Below are 21051 nucleotides of genomic sequence, written 5' to 3' on the forward strand. Positions count from 1 at the left end.
CTCTATATCATCGTCTCTATATCCTAGTCTTTATATCATAGTGTCACGGCAGATTTCCTCCTCTTCGTCTGAAGAGGAGTAAGGATCGGACCAAGATGCGGCGTGGTAAGTGTTCGTCATTTTAATGGAAAAACGTAACACTTTCAAATACAAAACAACAAAGTGACAACCGTGACGCTACTGAAACACTGTGCTAACAAGCAACATAACATAGACAATCACCCACAACCCACAATGACAAAACAGGATACCTAAATATGGTTCCCAATCAGAGACAACGGCTAACACCTGCCTCTGATTGAGAACCATATCAGGCCAAACACAGAAACGGACAAACTAGACATCCAACATAGAATGCCCACTCAGATCACACCCTGACCAAACAAAACATAGAAACATACAAAGCAAACTATGGTCAGTGCGTATCACATAGACTATATCCTAGCTTTTATATTCTAGCTTCTATATCCAAGACTCTATATCATAGACTTTATATCCTAGCTACTATATCCTAGACTCTATATCCTAACAATATCCTAGTCTCTATATCCTAGACTATATATCCTAACGATATCCTAGTCTCTATATCCTAGGCTCTATATCCTCTGTATAATAGTCTCTATTTTCTAGTCTCTATATCCTAGTCTCTATATCCTCTATATCCTAGTCTCTATTTCCTCTATGTCCTAGTCTCTATATTTCAGTCTCTCATTCTCAGTCTATATATCTTAGTCTCCAAACCCTAGTCTCTATACCCTAGTCCCTATACCCTAGTCTCTATATTCTCTATATCCTAGTCTCTATATCATCAATATCCTAGTCTCTACATCTGCTATATCCTAGTCTCTATATCATAGTCTCTGTATCCTAGTCTCGGTATCCTAGTCTCTGTATCCTAGTCTCTATACCCTATTCTCTATATCCTAGTCTCTATATCCTCTATGTCATAGTCTATATATTTTCTATATCCTAGTCTCTATATCTTTGTCTCAATATCCTAGTCTTTATAACCTAGTCTTTTTAATCTAGTCTCTTTAATCTAGTCTCTTTAATCTAGTCTCTATATCCTCGTATTTTAAATCTAGTCTCTATATTTTACTCTCTATATCCTAGTCTTTTTAATCTGGTCTCTATATCCTAGTGTTTTTAATCTAGTCTCTATGCCATAGTCTCTATATCCTAGTATTTTTTATCTCTATATCATAGTCTCTATATCCTTGTCTTTTTTAATCTCTATATCATAGTCTCTATATACTAGTCTTTTTAATCTAGTCTCTATACCCTAGTCTCTATATCCTAGTCTCTATATCCTAGTATTTTCCATCTAGTCTGTATATCCTAATCTCTATATCCCAGTCTCTATATCCTAGTCTTTTTAATCTAGTCTCTATATCCTAGTCTTTTTAATCTAGTCTCTATATCCGAGTCTTTTTAAATCTATATATACCAGTCTCTATATCCTAGTCTCTATATCCTAGTCTTTTTAATCTAGTCTCTGTATCCTAGTCTCTATAGCCTAGTCTTTTTAATATAGTCTCTGTTATCTAGTCTCTATATCCTAGTCTTTTTAATCTAGTCTCTGTATCCTAGTCTCTATATTCTAGTCTCTGTATCCTAGTCTCTATATCTTAGTCTTTTTAATCTAGTCTCTATATCCTAGTCTCTGTATCCTAGTCTCTATATCCTAGTCTTTTTAATCTAGTCTCTATATCCTAGTCTCTATATCCTAGTCTTTTTAATCTAGTCTATATTTTAGCCTCTTTTCCTTATCCTCTCTCTACCAGGTCCCACTTGCTGTCCCATATTTGTGGTGTGTGTATAGTGTGTGTGAGTGTGCGTAGTGTATGTCTGTTTGTATCTGTGTATGTATGTGTATATGTGTGTGTGTGTATGTGTGTGTAGTGGGAACTCTAGAGGGGACCACCCATGTTGGTTACAGTGTGGACAGGTTTGCAGCATGACAGTTATTATGCACAGTAAATCATCCTCTCTTGTGTGTGTGTGTGTGTGTGTGTGTGTGTGTGTGTGTGTGTGTGTGTGTGTGTGTGTGTGTGTGTGTGTGTATGTTTGTCATAGGGTGGTTCCTCAGATAAAGGCTTCTTTCAGTTTACAGTTTGGCAAAACACAGTGTGGGAGCAACCAGCTATCTGACTATATGATTTTTGTCCTGATTAAGTTGGGAAAGGGCGGTATTGTATAGTTGAATGTAAAGCACGATTTATTTAGTTGTTTTATGACAGGTGTGTTGTAATAATGTGACCACTATTGCTAAAACAACATCACTATACATTTACATTTAAGTCATTTAGCAGACGCTCTTATCCAGAGCGACTTTAGAAATGGAAATGTCCATTGTAAGATTAAGACTAATGGAAGTAAACGTTTGATTTCATACAGCTAAAGTCGTTCTGACTGCATTTCAAATGCCCCCCCCCCCTTCCCCGTATAGTGCACTTCCTGTTGAACGCGGAACGAGGAAGAGCTCGGCTAGTTTATTTGGAAAGTTTGTTGTTTTTGGAAAGTTGACATCAGTTGCTGGGACCATTACTATCTGTCATGTGATCCTGCTGACCAAGGCCGGGTCTGAGGAGCTGTTTGGCGTAGCAGCTAGCCTAGCCGCTAGCTAGCTGCATATAAAGCTATCACGGTTTTCTTGAGGAATTGAACAAAGCCCACGACGCGGTTAGCCATTGTGGCTGGGATCGCGTATTGTCCAGTGCTTGTGGCGGTCTAGATCCTTGCTGTTTGTTGTCGTTGTTTCCAATCTTCCCTGCGACCTGTCCTGTCTGGAACTGCGAGGAGTAACAGCATTACCTACGTTGTTACCATGACAAGACCAAAGCAGCCGTGAGTGCCATTGAGGATGAACAAAAAAACAAGTTCAGTGATTGTGAGGACAGGAAGCTAGCCATCATCCTGGACGAGAACCAAAACAAAGGAGGTGTGGACAACCTGGACAAGGTGATTGGAACTTACAGCTGCAGGAGGATGACTGCCCGCTGGCCCCTGATCATCTTCCATAATATCATTAATATGTCCTCATACAATGCCTTTGTGATATGGAACAAGATCAACCTTACCTGGATGCCTGATAAGTAGAACAAGAGGAGGGTGTTCCTGGAGCAGCTAGGAAAGGCACTTGTAACCCCACACATCCAAAGAAGGGAGCGCCTCCACCGCACAGCAGCCTCTGCAGCGCTTGTGAAAGCTGTTCAGGGGGCTGAATCTTGTCCTGATCCATTTGAGGCTGCAGCTGGGGCAGGCAAGAGGAGGAGATGCCAATTCCCCCAAAGAAGGACTGTAAAACAAATACTATGTGCTGCACATGTGAGAAATACATCAGCAAAGTCCATGTACACACACTTGCATACTGTCCTACATGTGCTAATTAGAGTTGATTGATTTATGTTCTTCACATTTTTGTTTGGATCTATTATCTTATTTTAATCTTATTTATTGTTGTTGTTTATACACCTTGTGGGTGGTGGCAATGGTTACAAACATGGGAGAAGACTAGTATTTTGTAGTTGAATTCCTCATTGTACAATATATAAGAATATATCACTATGTTGCCAAAAAAGTTCAAGACTGTTATTTTTCCCCTTCAATAAAATGCATTCAAAACTACTTTTTGCACATTTCTGCTACTTCTTAGACTATACACATGCTATCTTTTGCTTTAAAATGTTTTTACACCTATGCAGTACCTTTAGCAATAATAATAATAAACCTCTACTTTAGTAAAGAAAACAATTATGGCAGGTGTGTTGTAATAATTAATGAGTGGTGTCCACTGATTTAAATGCAGTCTGTCTGCATTGTGAAGAGGGAAAACCCCAGATATTCACAAAGTTTGTGATGAATGACAGCTTATTTCTTCATGCAAAATAGATTTGGGGTTTAAAATTCAATTAAGCTGCTTTATTTTAGGGGTTTAGTGAAGTCAGGTTAATTTTTGAGTATACAGAATGTTAAGACTACACAAGGGTTTAACATGAGAACGGCAAAATGACAGCAAGTTATTGAGAGATGACATCAGTTCTGTATGTGAATCCACGATAACAGTGAGGGAAATAATCTCGGAGAAACTGAAGATGGAAGGAAGATTAAGGTGGAGTGGAAAACTCACCACCAGCCAGGGTGACAGGCCCAGGCCAACACATGTTCCTGACGTTCAAGGACAAAGTAGCTGTTCTGGAAAGAGCCAAGAACTCGAGAGGGACGTATATCTTCCTCAATGAGGACTATCCTGAAGCTGTGTGCCAGAAGAGGAAAGAACTTATCCCAGCCATGAAAGCTGTCGGAGAGCGTGGTGACATTGCTTACATCCGCTATGACACTCTCATTTTCCACTCTCCCTCCAAAAAGATTGGAAGGGATGAGAGAGCCAAGCCTATGGGCTCATAGCTTCAACTCCACAGCACATACACTTACACACACCAACTGGACTCCTGAATGTATATTTTCTTCTCTTGCTTTGTTTTCTCTTTTCCATGGCATGTCCATCTCTGATCAGCTTCCCAGGAAAGGGCTGGAAATAGTCCATATTAATATGTGTAGCCTTAGAAATAAGGTTCATTAAATCAATAACTTGCTAACATCCGATAACATTAATACATTAGCCATTTCTGAGACTTACCTAGATAAATAATTTGATGATAGTAGCAATACAATTATATAACGTCTATAGAAGAGACAGGAATTCTTATAGGGGAGGTGTTGCTTTTTAAATTCAGAGCAATATCCCTGAAATGCTTAGAGAAGCTCTTATGTCGAGTGTTATTAAAGTGTTGTGGTTGCAGGTTCACCTGACACATCTAAAGCCTTTTCTTTTGGGGTGTTGCTATTGGCCACCAAGTGCTAACAGTCAGTATCTAAATAATATGTGTGAAATGCTTGATAGTGTATGTGATGTAAACAGAGAGGTCTACTTTCTCGGAGACCTGAATATTGACGTGTTTTCATCAAGCTGTCCGCTCAAGAGGAAGCTTCTTACTGTAACCAGTGCCTGGAATCTGGTTCAGGTTTTTCATCAACCTACCAGGGTGTTTACAAACACTACAGGAGCTATGTTAGAACTGTTAAGGCTCCGTGGATTGATGAGGAATTGAAAACTGTATGGTTGAACGAGATGGGGCAAAAAGAGTGGCTAATAAGTCTGGCTGGCTTACTGACTGCAAAGTGAGAAATTATGTAACTAAACTCAACTAAAAGAAGAATAAATTGCATTATAAAGCCAAAGTCAATGATATAAAGAATGATGGAAAAAATCATTTGGATTATTTTAAGTGAAATTATGGTTAGAGACAAATTCAACTCCTTCTTTCATCAAATCAGATGCCTTATTCATCACAAAACCATTTGATACTGGCAATAATTTTTTTATAATTACTTCATTGGAAAAGTGGGCAAATTTAGGCAGGAAATGCCAACAATAAACAGTGAGCCATCGTATTAATTCATTAAAAAACAAATAATGAAAGAAAACCATTGCAAGTTAGAAATTTGTAAAGTTAGTAGTGTGGGGAAGCTTGTCGATCAATAATAACACATCTTCTGGCATTGACCATTTAGATGGAAAGCTCCTGAGGATGGTAGCTGACTATAGCCACTCCTATCTGTCATATCTTTAATCTGAGCCTGGAATAAAATCTTTGTCATCAGGCCTGGAAGGAAGCCAAAGTCATTCCGCTACCCAAGAGTGGTAAACCGGTCTATGCTGGTTCTAACAGCAGACCTATCAGCTTGCCGCTAGTTCTTAGCAAACTGTTTGAAAAAAATAGTGTTTGACCAAATACAATGCTACTTCTCTGCAAACAAATTTAACAAGAAACTTTCAGCGTGCTTATAAAGAAAGGCACTCAACATGTACTGCGCTGACACAAATGACTGATGATTGGTTGAAAGAAATTGATAATAAGAAGTTTGTGGGCACTGTACTGTTAGATGTCAGTGCAGCCTTTGATATTGTTGACCATAACCTGTTGTTGAAAACACATATCTGTCATGTCTTTTCCATCTCTGAAATATTGTGGATTCATTCTATCCAATAGAACTCAGTGTTTTCTTTAATGGAAGCTTCTCTAATGTCAAACATGTAAAAATGTGGTGTACCACAGGGCAGCTCTCTAGGCTCTCTACTGTTTTCTATTTTTTACCAAATGAACTGCCACTGGCATTTAACAAATCATGTGTGTCCACGTATTCGGATGATTCAACCACATACGCATCGGTAAGGATAGCTAATGAAGTCACTGAAACCCTTAACGAAGAGTTGCAGTCTGTTTTGGAATGGGTGGCCAGTAATAACCTGGTCCTGAACATCTCTAAAACTAAGAGCATTATATTTGAACAGCAAACCTGGTTTCAAAAACAAATAAAGAAACGGAATAACACCTCTCCCTCATGTGACCTACTTGTTGTATGTATGTACAGTATGTGTAACGAATAGACGCACACACACAGATATCGGTCCATGTTTTTAAATGTATGTAAATTGTAAAGTATTTTGTCCGAAATGTCTTTTTCGTTATAAGTCGGACCCCAGTAAGACTAGCTGTTGTCATTGGCGTCGCTAATGGGATCCTAATCAATCTAATCGCAACAACAATCTAATCACTACCTTTGATCAGGGCTCATTGTTCTCTGTTCTAAAGTAGTACACTGTAGGGAATGAGCCATAAAGACTTTCTGAGAGGGGAAGGTCAATGATCCATCAATAGTGTCTGATAGGGGAAGGTCAACGAGCCATAATTACTTTCTGATTGGGGAAGGTCAACGAGCCATAATTACTTTCTGATTGGGGAAGGTCAATGAGCCATAAAGACTTTCTGAGAGGGGAAGGTCAGTGAGTCATAAAGACTTTCTGAGAGGGGAAGGTCAATGATCCATCAATAGTGTCTGATAGGGGAAGGTCAACGAGCCATAATTACTTTCTGATTGGGGAAGGTCAACGAGCCATAATTACTTTCTGATTGGGGAAGGTCAACGAGCCATAATTACTTTCTGATTGGGGAAGGTCAATGAGCCATAAAGACTTTCTGAGAGGGAAGGTCAGTGAGTCATAAAGACTTTCTGATTGGGGAAGGTCAACAAGCCATAATTACTTTCTGACAGGGGAAGGTCAATGAGCCATAAAGACTTTCTGAGAGGGGAAGGTCAATGAGCCATCAATAGTGTCTGATAGGGGAAGGTCAATGAGCCATCAATAGTGTCTGATAGGGGAAGGTCAATGAGCCATCAATAGTGTCTGATAGGGGAAGGTCAACAAGCCATCAATAGTGTCTGATAGGGGAAGGTCAATGAGCCATCAATAGTGTCTGAGAGGGGAAGGTCAATGAGGGTTGTCAGCTTTTGATCCACATTCCAACTCGAGTGATTACATGTACACAGCAATGGAGGCTGGTGGGAGGAGCTATAGGAGGAAGGGCTCATTGTAATGGCTGATGCGGACTAAATGGAACAGTATCAAACCAATGGGAACCATTTACTCCATTCTATAGATTCAATTTCAGCCATTAAAATGAGTCGGTCCTCCTATAGCTCCTCCCATCAGCCTCCGCTGGTACATAGTAGGACCTACAGCAGTCAATGGCCCGTACTGCTGCCAACTGAAGCAGTCAAGAGGTCTCACTTTTAAAATGTGTCTGTTTCTCTATGTGTGTGTTTGTCCTGTTGTTATTATAACAAATACAATGATGTTGGCAGGCTCCAGCCTCTTCCTGTGATTACATTTTTGATTTCCATCCTAGATTTGTAATGGTAGAACATCCTTCAAGATACAAGGGCAAATACCTGTTTATACCCTGCCTGTTCTGGAGTCTGCTCTCTCACTCACACACACACACACACACACACACACACACACACACACACACACACACACACACACACACACACACACACACACACACACACACACACACACACACACACACACACACACACACACACACACACACACACACACACACACACACACACCTCTGAAGACAACTCCCTGCTTATATTGTCTGTGCAGTAGGTCTGTGCAGTGTTTAGGAGTAGCATCCAGTGTTATCATTACCAATAGGCTCATTACCAAGAGGGTCATTACCAAGAGCCTCATTACCAAGATAACTATTACCAAGAGAGCCATTACCAAGATAACCATTACCAAGATACCCATTACCAAGAGAAGCATTGCCAATAGACTCTTTATCAAGAGGCTCATTACCAAGAGGTTCAAAACTAAGAGGCTCATTACCAGGGCATCATTACCAAGAGGTTCAACACCAAGAGGCTCATTACCAAGATAACCATTACAAAGAGAATCATTACCAAGAGGCTCATTACCAAGATAACCATTACCAAGAGCCTCATTACCAAGATAACTATTACCAAGAGGGCCATTACCAAGATAACCATTACCAAGAGGCTCATTACCAAGAGAACCATTACCAAGAGACCCTTACCAAGAGAATCAATACCAAGAGAACCATTACCAAGAGACCCTTACCAAGAGAATCAATACCAAGAGAACCATTACCAAGAGGATCATTACCAAGAGGCTCATTTCCAAGAAAACCCTTGCCAAGATAACCATTACCAAGAGGCTCAATACCAAGAGAACCATTACCAAGAGGCTCATTACCAAGAGGGTTAAAGTTCACAACCAGTGGTATCATTACCAAGAGCGTCATTACCAAGAGGATCATTACCAGGATGACTCTTACCAAGAGGAGCCCTTACCGAGAAGATTAATGTTCACGTCTACTTGATTTTAGCACATGCTCTCTGTCGCTGAAACATTGTACATATGTATGCAGGAGTGTGAATGAACACACACACAAACATATACTCCACAGGATCATTTTCAGCATGCTTCACTTAGTTGGAGTTCTTCCCTTACCCTATTCACTATATTCCCCTGTTCACTGTACATTTATACATGGGAGGCTAAGCATTACTGTCTAACCTTTAGGTAATGGAGTCAGTGTTCACTACTAAACATGGACAAAATGGCGGCTGGAGAGAAGGAAGAGGTAAACCTAAACCAACTGTTGGCAGATTAATGGGCCTTGGAGGACAATGGAAGCTGTTTCTATGGTTTTTATGGTGGAGGCCCTGTGTGTGTGTGTGTGTGTGTGTTACACTACAGATAGAAAATATATCAACATGTATCTGTTGTACCTCTACATAGGAGAGACGGCCTCGGGAGATCACCTCAGAAGAGCCATACCCACTCTGGATATGGCTCTTCTGTGTTATTGTATTTGGTTAAATCAGAATGGTTTCGAAAGCACATAATTGTATTTTATTGCAATAATTAGCTAACTTGTTTTGGGGGTGTTTGTGTCCTTGAGTGTGATGCAATAGGCTGGCTTGAGTTCTTCATGGGTTTGGTCAGTTATGTAACGGCAGCGATAGTAAGGAAATGTCTGCTTCCCAAATGGCACCCTATTCCCTATATAGTGCACTTGTTTTGACCAGGGCCTATAGGGCAGTATAGATGTTGTAGGGTGTCATTTGGTTGTTGCCTTGGTGATGCTCCAAGCCAGCTGGCCTGGTGGTTCTGAGTCGCTACGTTACATACTGTACAGAGCATGCTGCGAGATGCAGGTGCTGTGTGTAAATTACACAACTCTTTCCACCCTGGAGCCTGAGAACCGGGCTGAAAGCACCTGATGATTGTATATGCAACAGTCATATTGAGCAGTTTGTCTCTCTTTCTCTCCCACTCCTTGTCTCTCTACTTCCATCTCGCTCACTCTCTCCCCTCTCACCATCTGTTAATGTGGTCAGTGTGATTTCTGCAGAGACTTTTCCAAACCTTGGTTCGTTTTACATGTCACGTAATTCATCATCGTTGAGTTGAGTCTTGGAAAAGTTGAGCTTCTTAGAAGCCGAAACAGAGCTGGATCATAACTTCCTCATTCAGTAGCGGGAGGGTTGGGGGTGTTTGTTTTTTTGAACCTTTATTTAACTAGACATGTCAGTTAAGAACAAATTCTTATTTTCAATGACAGCCTAGGAACAGTGGGTTAAACTGCCTTGTTCAGGGGCAGAACGACAGATTTGTACCTTGTCAGCTCCGGGATTCGAACTTTCAACCTTTCGGTTATTAGTCCAATGCTCTAACCACTATGCTATGCTGCCTCCCCAGAAGTGAGTGAGTGAGCGTGCGTGCGTGCGTGCATGCGTACGTGCGTGCATGCGTGCGTGGTCAGATTGAAGCCCAAAGGGAGCAGGCATCATATTCTCACAAAGCTGAGTAGCAGGAGTTTTTCCTTGCGCCTGATGAAAAATAAGAGAGGGATTCTGGGGGGGGGGGGGTATTTTTCATTTATTTTCTTCCTCCTTTCTTCCCAGGATAGTTTGTGTGAACAAATGGTGCATACATCTTACCAGACAGCTTCTGAATTTCATAAATGTGTTTTCTTGTTTCATGGTAAAAGGGGGTGTAGGCATGGGGGGTTAATGGGATGGAGGGCGGTGTTTTTGTCTTTTGGATTATTTTGGTTTAGTATTAAAAAGGAAGAAAGGAACAGGAGAGTTGTGGGGAGAGGAGTTGGTTTCAGGCACTAGCTGTCTTTTTATAACAAGGTTCTATTTGGAGTTCTATAGGGTTCTATTTGGAGTTCTATAGGGTTGTATTTAGAGTTCTATAGGGTTATATTTAGAGTTCTATCTGGGGTTCTATGGGGTTCTATTTGGAGTTCTGTAGGGTTCTATAGGGTTCTATATTTAGGGTTATATTTAGAGTTTTATAGGGTTCTATTTAGATTTCTATTTAGATTTCTATTTTGTTTGAACCTTTATTTAACTAGGCATGTCAGTTAAGCATGTCGGTTAAGAATTTACAATGACAGCCTAGGAACAGTGGGTTAACTGCCTTGTTCAGAGGTAGAACGACAGATTTTCACCTTGTCAGCTCAGGGATTAAATTTAGCCACCTTTCGGTTACTAGTCCAACGCTCTAACCGCTAGGCTACCTGCCGTTCTATTAGGAGTTCTATAGGGTTCTATTTAGGGTTCTATCAGGCGTTCCTTGGGGTGCTATTTGGGGTTCTTACCATGAGTTTCAGGACCAACCATGCATGTATTGAGCATGGCTATTCTTCAACAGGGGCTGTCAGGTCAGGGCTGGGATGTTTTGTCTGGCTGTGAAACCATGGAGCACCACCACCCGTCTTATTTGATCCAACAGCACTGGGGCTGTCTGCAAATCCCTTGGATGCCAAACGTTCTCAGCTGTCTGCAAATCCATTGGACGCCAAACGTTCTCAGCTGTCTGCAAACCCATTGGACGCCAAACGTTCTCAGCTGTCTGCAAATCCATTGGACGCCAAACGTTCTCAGCTGTCTGCAAATCCATTGGATGCCAAACGTTCTCAGCTGTCTGCAAATCCATTGGACGCCAAACGTTCTCAGCTGTCTGCAAATCCATTGGATGCCAAACGTTCTCAGCTGTCTGCAAATCCATTGGACGCCAAACGTTCTCAGCTGTCTGCAAATCCATTGGATGCCAAACGTTCTCAGCTGTCTGCAAATCCATTGGATGCCAAACGTTCTCAGATGTCTGCAAATCCATTGGATGCCAAACGTTCTCAGCTGTCTGCAAATCCATTGGACGCCAAACGTTCTCAGCTGTCTGCAAATCCATTGGATGCCAAACGTTCTCAGCTGTCTGCAAATCCATTGGACGCCAAACGTTCTCAGCTGTCTGCAAATCCATTGGATGCCAAACGTTCTCAGCTGTCTGCAAATCCATTGGACGCCAAACGTTCTCAGCTGTCTGCAAATCCATTGGACGCCAAACGTTCTCATCTCCTGAGACCCAGATGACTGGCCTTTGTGTTATTTGTGGCCTTTTTCCTTTGTCATCACGACTCCACTCTCTGATTGGCTCGGACAGGGAGTGATGGCAGAGACCAACAGAGACCACATTCTCCCTGATCACTTGTCAGTACACATTAGCCCCATTCACAGCTACGTAGCTAACGGTATGGGCCATTCTCATTCACCACTAATGCTATGGGCAATTCCATTCACCACTAATGCTATGGACCATTCTCATTCACTACTAATGCTATGGGCAATTCCCATTCACCACTAATGCTAAGGGACATTCCCATTCACTACTAATGCTATGGGCCATTCCCATTCACTACTAATGCTAAGGGATATTCCCATTCACTACTAATGCTAAGGGCCATTCCCATTCACCACTAATGCTATGGGCCATTCCCATTCACCACTAATGCTATGGGCCATTCCCATTCACCACTAATGCTAAGGGATATTCCCATTCACCACTAATGCTATGGGCCATTCCCATTCACTACTAATGCTATGGGCCATTCCCATTCACCACTAATGCTATGGGCCATTCCCCTTCACCACTAATGCTATGGGCCATTCCCATTCACCACTAATCCTAAGGGCCATTCCCATTCACTACTAATGCTATGGGCCATTCCCATTCACTACTAATGCTATGGGCCATTCCCATTCACCACTAATGCTATGGGCCATTCCCCTTCACCACTAATGCTATGGGCCATTCCCCTTCACCACTAATGCTATGGGCCATTCCCATTCACCACTAATCCTAAGGGCCATTCCCATTCACTACTAATGCTATGGGCCATTCCCATTCACTACTAATGCTAAGGGATATTCCCATTCACTACTAATGCTATGGGCCATTCCCATTCACCACTAATGCTATGGGCCATTCCCCTTCACCACTAATGCTATGGGCCATTCCCATTCACCACTAATCCTAAGGGCCATTCCCATTCACTACTAATGCTATGGGCCATTCCCATTCACTACTAATGCTAAGGGATATTCCCATTCACTACTAATGCTATGGGCCATTCCCATTCACCACTAATGCTATGGGCCATTCCCCTTCACCACTAATGCTATGGGCCATTCCCATTCACCACTAATCCTAAGGGCCATTCCCATTCACTACTAATGCTATGTGCCATTCCCATTCACTACTAATGCTAAGGGATATTCCCATTCACTACTAATGCTATGGGCAATTCCCATTCACTACTAATGCTATGGGCCATTTTCATTCACCACTAAGGCTAAGGGCTATTCTCATTCCCTGAACTTACTGTGTCCCAAATGTATAGTCCCCATAGGTCTCTGGTCAAAAGTAGTGCACTATGTAGGCATTAGGGTTGCCATAAGTCTGACGGCGCTAATCTCCCCTGTTTGTTGAAGCTGCCCCAATGAGGACATTAAATCATATCTAAACTGTTCTCTGAGCAGTTCACTGAAGATGAGATAAATGATTTTAAAACACCTTCTGTATAATATATTTTTTTAAATGTAGTAGAGCTAGGAATGGTCTGGTCTGGGAAAGCTGTTAGGGAGAAAACCAGCCAAAGGGGAATTTATTGGAGAGAGAAAGAAAATAGAAAATGGCGTCTGGGTTTGTATTATGTGTTGAGAGGAAAGTCAGGTGGAGGAGGAGAGACCCTGGGAAAGAGGAGACTTAAACAAACATTTTCACCAAGGCTATTGTAGGCCTTTCTGTTGTTTTAATAAAGTGTGACCATTTATTATTAAAAACATCCCATTGCTTCATATCTAGCCCATCGACCTTCTAATTTTCCATTGGAACAAGTGTTGTTGTACAGTTCCTTCTCCTGTTTAGTCATCTCAAGGCTAGATAACATAGCTCCTCACTATGGCTGGGCCGGCGCTAGGGTGGAGAGAGACGACAGGGGAGCCAATAAGAGAGAAAGGGGAGACGGAGTGAGGGATGGTTGGCCTTCACACCACTCTTACTGCTGACTTGGAGAAAGACTGTCTAGCTGCTGCCATGTCACTCCTCCCTCTCCTCCCCACTCCTCTCTCCTCCCCTCTCCTCCCTCTCCTCCCCACTCCTCTCTCCTACCCACTCCTCCCTCTCCTCCCCACCCAACATGCAATTCATGTTCCACTTGTAAATAATAAAATGAGCATGAAATTAAAAGGAACGAATCCCCTGTCGTCTACAAAATATAAACCTCAGTAACAGTTAAAGATTGATTTACATGTGTCAAGTCTCAATTAGGCACGCCTATAATTAGGCACGCCTCTCCATTCTTTTGTGTGAAATTGCGCAAACTCAAAAATAACACAGTGCCTTATGGGATTCCACCTTGCTATGAATTCGGCAGCGTTGCAGGCTAATTAGCCCCAACTCCATCGATCATTTTCCCTCCTTCAGCTTTGGGACACGTGTTCAAAATGGAGGAGGTCGAAGTGGCGAGCGGGAAAGGGGGGGTGATTTGGGATTCAACCACTCTTTTTTTTGTCATAATGCAGAGAGATATTTAGAGGACGCGACATTGTATCTGTCTGTGACATTATGTACGGACAGAGCCATTGAGGCCATCTCCATTTTGAAATAGTACATTTTCTTCTTCTACGTCTATGAGTTGGTAAACGAACTGAAAGGGTGTATACTGCCACATGGAGTGTGCTGTTTAAACAGTTACAAAGTCAATGTTTGCATAGGAAGTCCCACCCAGTTGACTACTTTAAAATGGTGAAATTCCTCAATGGCACTGGCACATGCTATACATGTGCTTTTGGGTCCTGGAAGTCCTCTTTCTCTAAGTCGTCATGTGACTGTTGCATTGTGGGCGGTAACCTCTAGGCACTTTTAACAAACCCAAACATGGCTTGTGATTTGGTTTGGTGTTGAGGCTTCGCTACAGGGGAGATAATAACTCTGATGTGCTGACTACTCCGATGGAATTTATTTGTTTTTAAATATTTAAAAAAATACAAGACGATCAACTGTGCCAGCTATCATGCCTTTGCTTAATGTTTCATCTTCTCATAAATAGCAAACCTGGCATGACCATAGAGTAGGTATTCAAAATCACCAGCAAAACAATATGATGAGGATCATGGTGTAATCAAATAGACAGATACACATTAACATGACATCAATCATATGACACCACCAGAGAATATTTGCCATTTTAAAGAAAAAATATATAACTCACATAATCTGTTACGTAATAGTTTTTCAGATCAATGTCTTCCAGCATATTGTGTTTGGGTCCCTTTTTTTATCTTTTATTTATTTTATTTATTCAAACCTGTCGAGAAAGTCTTCAAAGAGAGCAGCTTGTTGGTTTTTTGAGGTTTGTTATTAAAAAGGTCCCTTCTCCTTCCACTCCAGTTGCCATAGAAACAACCCCCCCCCCCACCCCCCAAAAAAGAAGTCAGTCTTTTCTATCGCTTTGTCACAGTCTGTCTTTCTCCTTCCCCTCTGCCTGAATGAAGCTACTCTACCGTTCAAAAGTTTAGGGGTCACTTGTTTTATTTTAAGAAAAGCTCTCTTTTTTTTGTCCATTAAAATAACATCAAATTGATCAGAAATACAATGTTGACATTGTTAATGTTGTAAATGACTATTGTAGCTGGAAACGGCATTTTTTAAATGGAATATCTACATAGGCGTACAGAGGCCCATTATCAGCAACCATCCCTCCTGTGTTCCAATGGCACGTTGTGTTAGCTAATCCAAGTTTATAATTTTAAATGGCTAATTGATCATTAGAAAACCCTCAACGTCAACAATGAAGTGGCGACTCCAGAATCGCAAAGAAAAAGCCATCTCTCAGACTGGCCAATAAAAAGAAAAGATTAAGACGGGCAAAAGAACACAGACACTTGACAGAGGAACTCTGCCTAGAAGGCCAGCATCCCGGAGTCTCCTCTTCACTGTTGACGTTGAGACTGGTGTTTTGCAGGCACTATTTAATGAAGCTGCCAGTTGAGGACTTGTGAGGCGTCTTTCTCAAACTAGACACCAATGTATTTGTCCTCAAGCTCAGTTGTGCACCGGGGCCTCCCACTCCTCTTTCTATTCTGGTTAGAGCCAGTTTGCTCTGTTCTATGAAGGGAGCAGTGCACAGCGTTGTACGAGATCTTCAGTTTCTTGGCAATTTCTCGCATGGAATAGCCTTCATTTCTCAGAACAAGAATAGACTGACGAGTTTCAGAAGAACGTGCCTTGTTTCTGGCCACGTTCAGCCTGTAATCAAACCCACAAATGCTGGTGCTCCAGATAATCAACTAGTCTAAAGAAGGCCAGTTTTATTGCTTCTTTAAATCAGGACAACATTTTTAAGCTGTGCTTGCTAATATAATTGCAAAAGGGTTTTCTAATGATCAATTAGTCTTTTAAAATGATGAAGTTGGATTAGCTAACACAACGTGCCATTGGAACACAGGAGTGATGGTTGAGAATAATGGGCCTCTGTACGCCTATGTGGATATTCTATTACAAAAAATCTGCCGTTTCTAGCTACAATAATGTCTACACTGTATATCTGATTAATTTGAAGTTATTTTAAATGAACAAAAAATGTGTTTTTCTTTAAAAAACAAGGACATTTCAATGTGACCCCAAACCTTTGAACAGTAGTGTATGTCATTGGATACGGCAGCTAGTCTGTCCTTTCTCCTTTGTGTTATGATAATAATGCCCACTGTTTGTAGGAAGGGAAGGGAAGCCATTTTGTTTATAGGAAGGAAGGAAACACAGTTTGTTAATAGGAAGGAAAGGAAGGAATCCCAGTTTATTAATAGGAAGGAAAGGAATGAATCCCAGTTTGTTAATAGGAAGGAAAGGAAGGAATCCCAGTTTGTTAATAGGAAGGAAAGGAAGGAATCCCAGTTTGTTAATAGGAAGGAAAGGAAGGAATCCCAGTTTGTTAATAGGAAGGAAAGGAAGGAATCCCAGTTTGTTAATAGGAAGGGAAGGAAACACAGTTTGTTAATAGGAAGGGAAGGAAACACAGTTTGTTAATAGGAAGGAAAGGAAACACAGTTTGTTTGTAGGAAGGAAAGGAAACACAGTTTGTTTGTAGGAAGGAAGGAAGGAAACCCAGTTTGTTTGTAGGAAGGGAAGGAAGGAAGGAAACCCAGTTGTTTATAGGAAGGGAAGGAAGGAAGGAAACCCAGTTGTTTATAGGAAGGGAAGGAAGGAAGGAAACCCAGTTTGTTTGTAGGAAGGGAAGGAAGGAAAGGAAACCGAGTTTGTTTGTAGGAAGGGAAGGAAACTCAGTTTGTTTATAGGAAGGAAAGGAAACTCAGTTTGTTTGTAGGAAGGGAAGGAAGGAAACTCTGTTTGTTTATAGGAAGGAAAGGAAACTCAGTTTGTTTGTAGGAAGGGAAGGAAGGAAGGGAAACTCAGTTTGTTTGTAGGAAGGGAAGGAAACTCAGTTTGTTTGTAGGAAGGGAAGGAAGGAAGGGAAACTCAGTTTGTTTGTAGGAAGGGAAGGAAGGAAGGGAAACTCAGTTTGTTTGTAGGAAGGGAAGGACACTCAGTTTGTTTGTAGGAAGGGAAGGAAGGAAGGGAAACTCAGTTTGTTTGTAGGAAGGAAAGGAAACTCAGTTTGATTGTAGGAAGGAAAGGAAACTCAGTTTGATTGTAGGAAGGAAAGGAAACTCTGTTTGTTTGTAGGAAGGAAAGGAAACTTAGTTTGTTTGTAGGAAGGAAAGGAAACTCTGTTTGTTTGTAGGAAGGAAAGGAAACTCAGTTTGTTTGTAGGAAGGAAAGGAAACTCTGTTTGTTTGTAGGAAGGAAAGGAAACTCTGTTTGTTTGTAGGAAGGAAAGGAAACTCTGTTTGTAGGAAGGAAAGGAAACTCAGTTTGTTTGTAGGAAGGAAAGGAAACTTAGTTTGTTTGTAGGAAGGAAAGGAAACTCAGTTTGTTTGTAGGAAGGGAAGGAAACCCAGTTAGAAGACTGTAAAAGGAAACTACTAACTCTAAACTGAACAAATCAAAAGAATGAAGAAGTTCAGATCCCAAAGTCTAGCATAGTATGTCCTCCTTACACAAGGATGGGGCCCTTCAGTTCAAGTGGTGTTAAGCGCTAGGCCACATAGTCTGTTGATTAATACAAATAGCCTGGATGGTAGTAGTCTAGTCCTCCACAGGTAGGCAGGCCAGCTGGCTCTAATGTCCCAATACAGATCACCTACGTGGGCCATTCCCCTCTACTCTACTCCCAGGCTTCGGGCCTACTCCTGGCCTCCTCAGCTGCATTTGCAGGATTTGACGATCATGTTGGACAGCTGCTCTACTTTAGGGGTGCGTCCAGAGTAGTAGAGAATGGTAAGAGGCTCCAGGTCCTGGGGAACGCAGCAGGGAGAGGCTGAAGCCTCTGGGTTCAGAGTGTTATACAGGCTCAGCAGCTATAAAGGAACAAGAAAGAGATGAGGGTATAAAATATACTTTTTTTGGTCTACCAGCCATTCAGATTTTTTACCAACCAAAATATTTTTGGGGCAATTACATTTTTTCAACAAAGCACACAACAAAAAAACAGATGAACATTCTTTCTATCATAAATGTATTACCAGTAAGAAGTAAATGTGATCTATTGAATAGTTTTAAAAAAAAATTTGTGACCTGAGTCTTAACTAAAATATCACAGAGACAAAATGTTCACCTGCCCCTTTAAGAGCGGGAGGTTACCGCGGTAACGTGACTCCAGTCATGTGTGTACCTGTGAGATGGAGTTTGACTAGTAGAAACACTGTCTTCTCTTCTCTAGCAGTTGAAACTTAAGCATAGAAAAACAACCTTGCTTGTGAACTAAAAATAAATGTAAATAGCTAAGAAAAACAAGGACAAAGTCTCACTTCAGTAGACTTTAGTTTCAAGTAAATTAAACACATTTTTATTCCTGTGCGCAACGCTTCTAAAAACGAATCTTTCACTCAGCTCTTCAGGTGCGCACCGCTCCCAGCCAGACAGTGTTGCAGCGCGAGGTGGGATTGGCTGTATAGCATCTGTCATTTCGATTTTGTGCGATTAACTTTACCAGCTATGAAACAAAATGGCGGAAATACTTTGAAAACAGTTACTGCAGCGTTTATTTTTTTTGCTATAAATGTGATCATATTTCACTATTTTTATTCACAAACACAAGTGAAACGCTCGCACAGTGGAGCCCTGACTTCCCACCAACAAGGCTGGTGAAATAGACATGTTACCCACCAAAATATACCCACAGGGGACAGGTGTTCATTTTAGGCTGTGAACGAGACATTTTGGTGTTTCTGATGTGGAAGCTGAAATGTGGATAAATATGCAACTGTTACTACTAAATTGCGTAAATAAATCAATCCTGGCTCAATTTTATTCTGGTTGAGTCCTGTGTATGATGTAATTTTGTTGAGTCTCCCCTTAGCTACCTTACATGGGCGATTGAGCAGCTACCTGGCTAGCCTGCATTTTGTTGTCATTATAGCCTTGGCGCAAATAACCACAATTGCCCTCACCTGTGTGTGTGTGTGAGTCTGTGTGTGAGTCTGTATGTGTGTGTGTTTGTGTTGTGTGAGAATGCCCTCACCTGTGTGTGTGTGTGTGTGTGTGTGTGTGGTGTCAGAATGCCCTCACCTGTGTGTGTGTGGTATCGGAGCTCCTCAGGTAAGGGCAGGGTCCAGAGCAGTAGTTAGCGAAGTATCCTTTAGGCTCGTGGATCCACTTCCAGTCCAGGTCCCGACGGAAGTCGATGTAGAGACGACGAACACAGCAGTTCTCCTCAACAGTGCTGGGGGGGGCACAACAAACTACGGTGAATCACAGTTCTCCTCAACAGTGCTGGGGGGGGGGGGCAACAAACTACGGTGAATCACAGTTCTCCTCAACAGTGCTGGGAGGGGGGAACAAACTACGGTGAATCACAGTTCTCCTCAACAGTGCTGGGGGAGGGGGGAGGGCACAACAAACTACGGTGAATCACAGTTCTCCTCAACAGTGCTGGGAGGGGGAACAAACTACGGTGAATCACAGTTCTCCTCAACAGTGCTGGGGGAGGGGGCACAACAAACTACGGTGAATCACAGTTCTCCTCAACAGTGCTGGGAGGGGGGGGGGGTTCACAGTGCTGGGGGAGGGGGGCACACAACTACGGTGAATCACAGTTCTCCTCAACAGTGCTGGGGGGAGGGGGGGCACAACAAACTACGGTGAATCACAGTTCTCCTCAACAGTGCTGGGGGGGAGGGAGGGCACAACAAACTACGGTGAATCACAGTTCTCCTCAACAGTGCTGGGGGGGGGGGGGGAACAACAAACTACGGTGAATCACAGTTCTCCTCAACAGTGCTGAGGGGGGGGGGGCACAACAAACTACGGTGAATCACAGTTCTCCTCAACAGTGCTGGGGGGAGGGAGGGCACAACAAACTACGGTGAATCACAGTTCTCCTCAACAGTGTTGGGAGGGGGAGGGGGAACAAACTACGGTGAATCACAGTTCTCCTCAACAGTGCTGGGAGGGGGAGGGGGGACACAACAAACTACGGTGAATCACAGTTCTCCTCAACAGTGCTGGGGGGGGAGGGGGGGCACAACAAACTACGGTGAATCACAGTTCTCCTCAACAGTGTTGGGAGGGGGGAGGGGGGGGGAACAAACTACGGTGAATCACAGTTCTCCTCAACAGTGCTGGGGGGAGGGGGTGGGCACAACAAACTACGGTGAATCACAGTTCTCCTCAACAGTGCTGGGAGAGGGGGAGGAGGGGGGCTGGGAGGGAGGGGTGCACACAAACTACGGTGAATCACAGTTCTCCTCAACAGTGCTGGGGGAGGGGGCACAACAAACTACGGTGAATCACAGTTCTCCTCAACAGTGCTGGGAGGGGGAGGGGGAGGGGGAGAAACAACAAACTACGGTGAATCACAGTTCTCCTCAACAGTGCTGGGAGGGGGGGAGGGGGCACAACAAACTACGGTGAATCACAGTTCTCCTCAACAGTGCTGGGGGGGGAGGGGGGCACAACAAACTACGGTGAATCACAGTTCTCCTCAACAGTGCTGGGAGGGGGAGGGGGCACAACAAACTGCGGTGAATCACAGTTCTCCTCAACAGTGCTGGGGGGAGGGGGGGCACAACAAACTACGGTGAATCACAGTTCTCCTCAACAGTGCTGGGAGGGGGAGGGGGGGCACAACAAACTGCAGTGAATCACAGTTCTCCTCAACAGTGCTGGGAGGGGGGCACAACAAACTACGGTGAATCACA

The 21051-nt window shown here is 42.6% G+C and overlaps 1 protein-coding gene across 1 annotated transcript in view; it reads right to left on the bottom strand.

The window, feature by feature from the left end:
• Nucleotides 1-14738: 14738 nt before the first annotated feature.
• The window catches only part of LOC115122909 (transforming growth factor beta-3 proprotein-like), a 30857-nt gene continuing 24544 nt past the window's right edge, over nt 14739-21051 (bottom strand). The window contains exons 6-7 of the mRNA XM_065026163.1: nt 19421-19574; nt 14739-18210 (exon numbers count right to left, since the gene is read on the bottom strand). Coding sequence (XP_064882235.1) covers nt 18052-18210; nt 19421-19574 — 313 coding nt within the window. The 3' untranslated portion in view covers nt 14739-18051. The remainder of the gene's footprint in view (nt 18211-19420; nt 19575-21051) is intronic.

The sequence above is a fragment of the Oncorhynchus nerka genome, linkage group LG13 (assembly GCF_034236695.1).
Source record: "Oncorhynchus nerka isolate Pitt River linkage group LG13, Oner_Uvic_2.0, whole genome shotgun sequence".
NCBI classification, from domain to species: Eukaryota; Metazoa; Chordata; class Actinopteri; order Salmoniformes; family Salmonidae; genus Oncorhynchus; species Oncorhynchus nerka.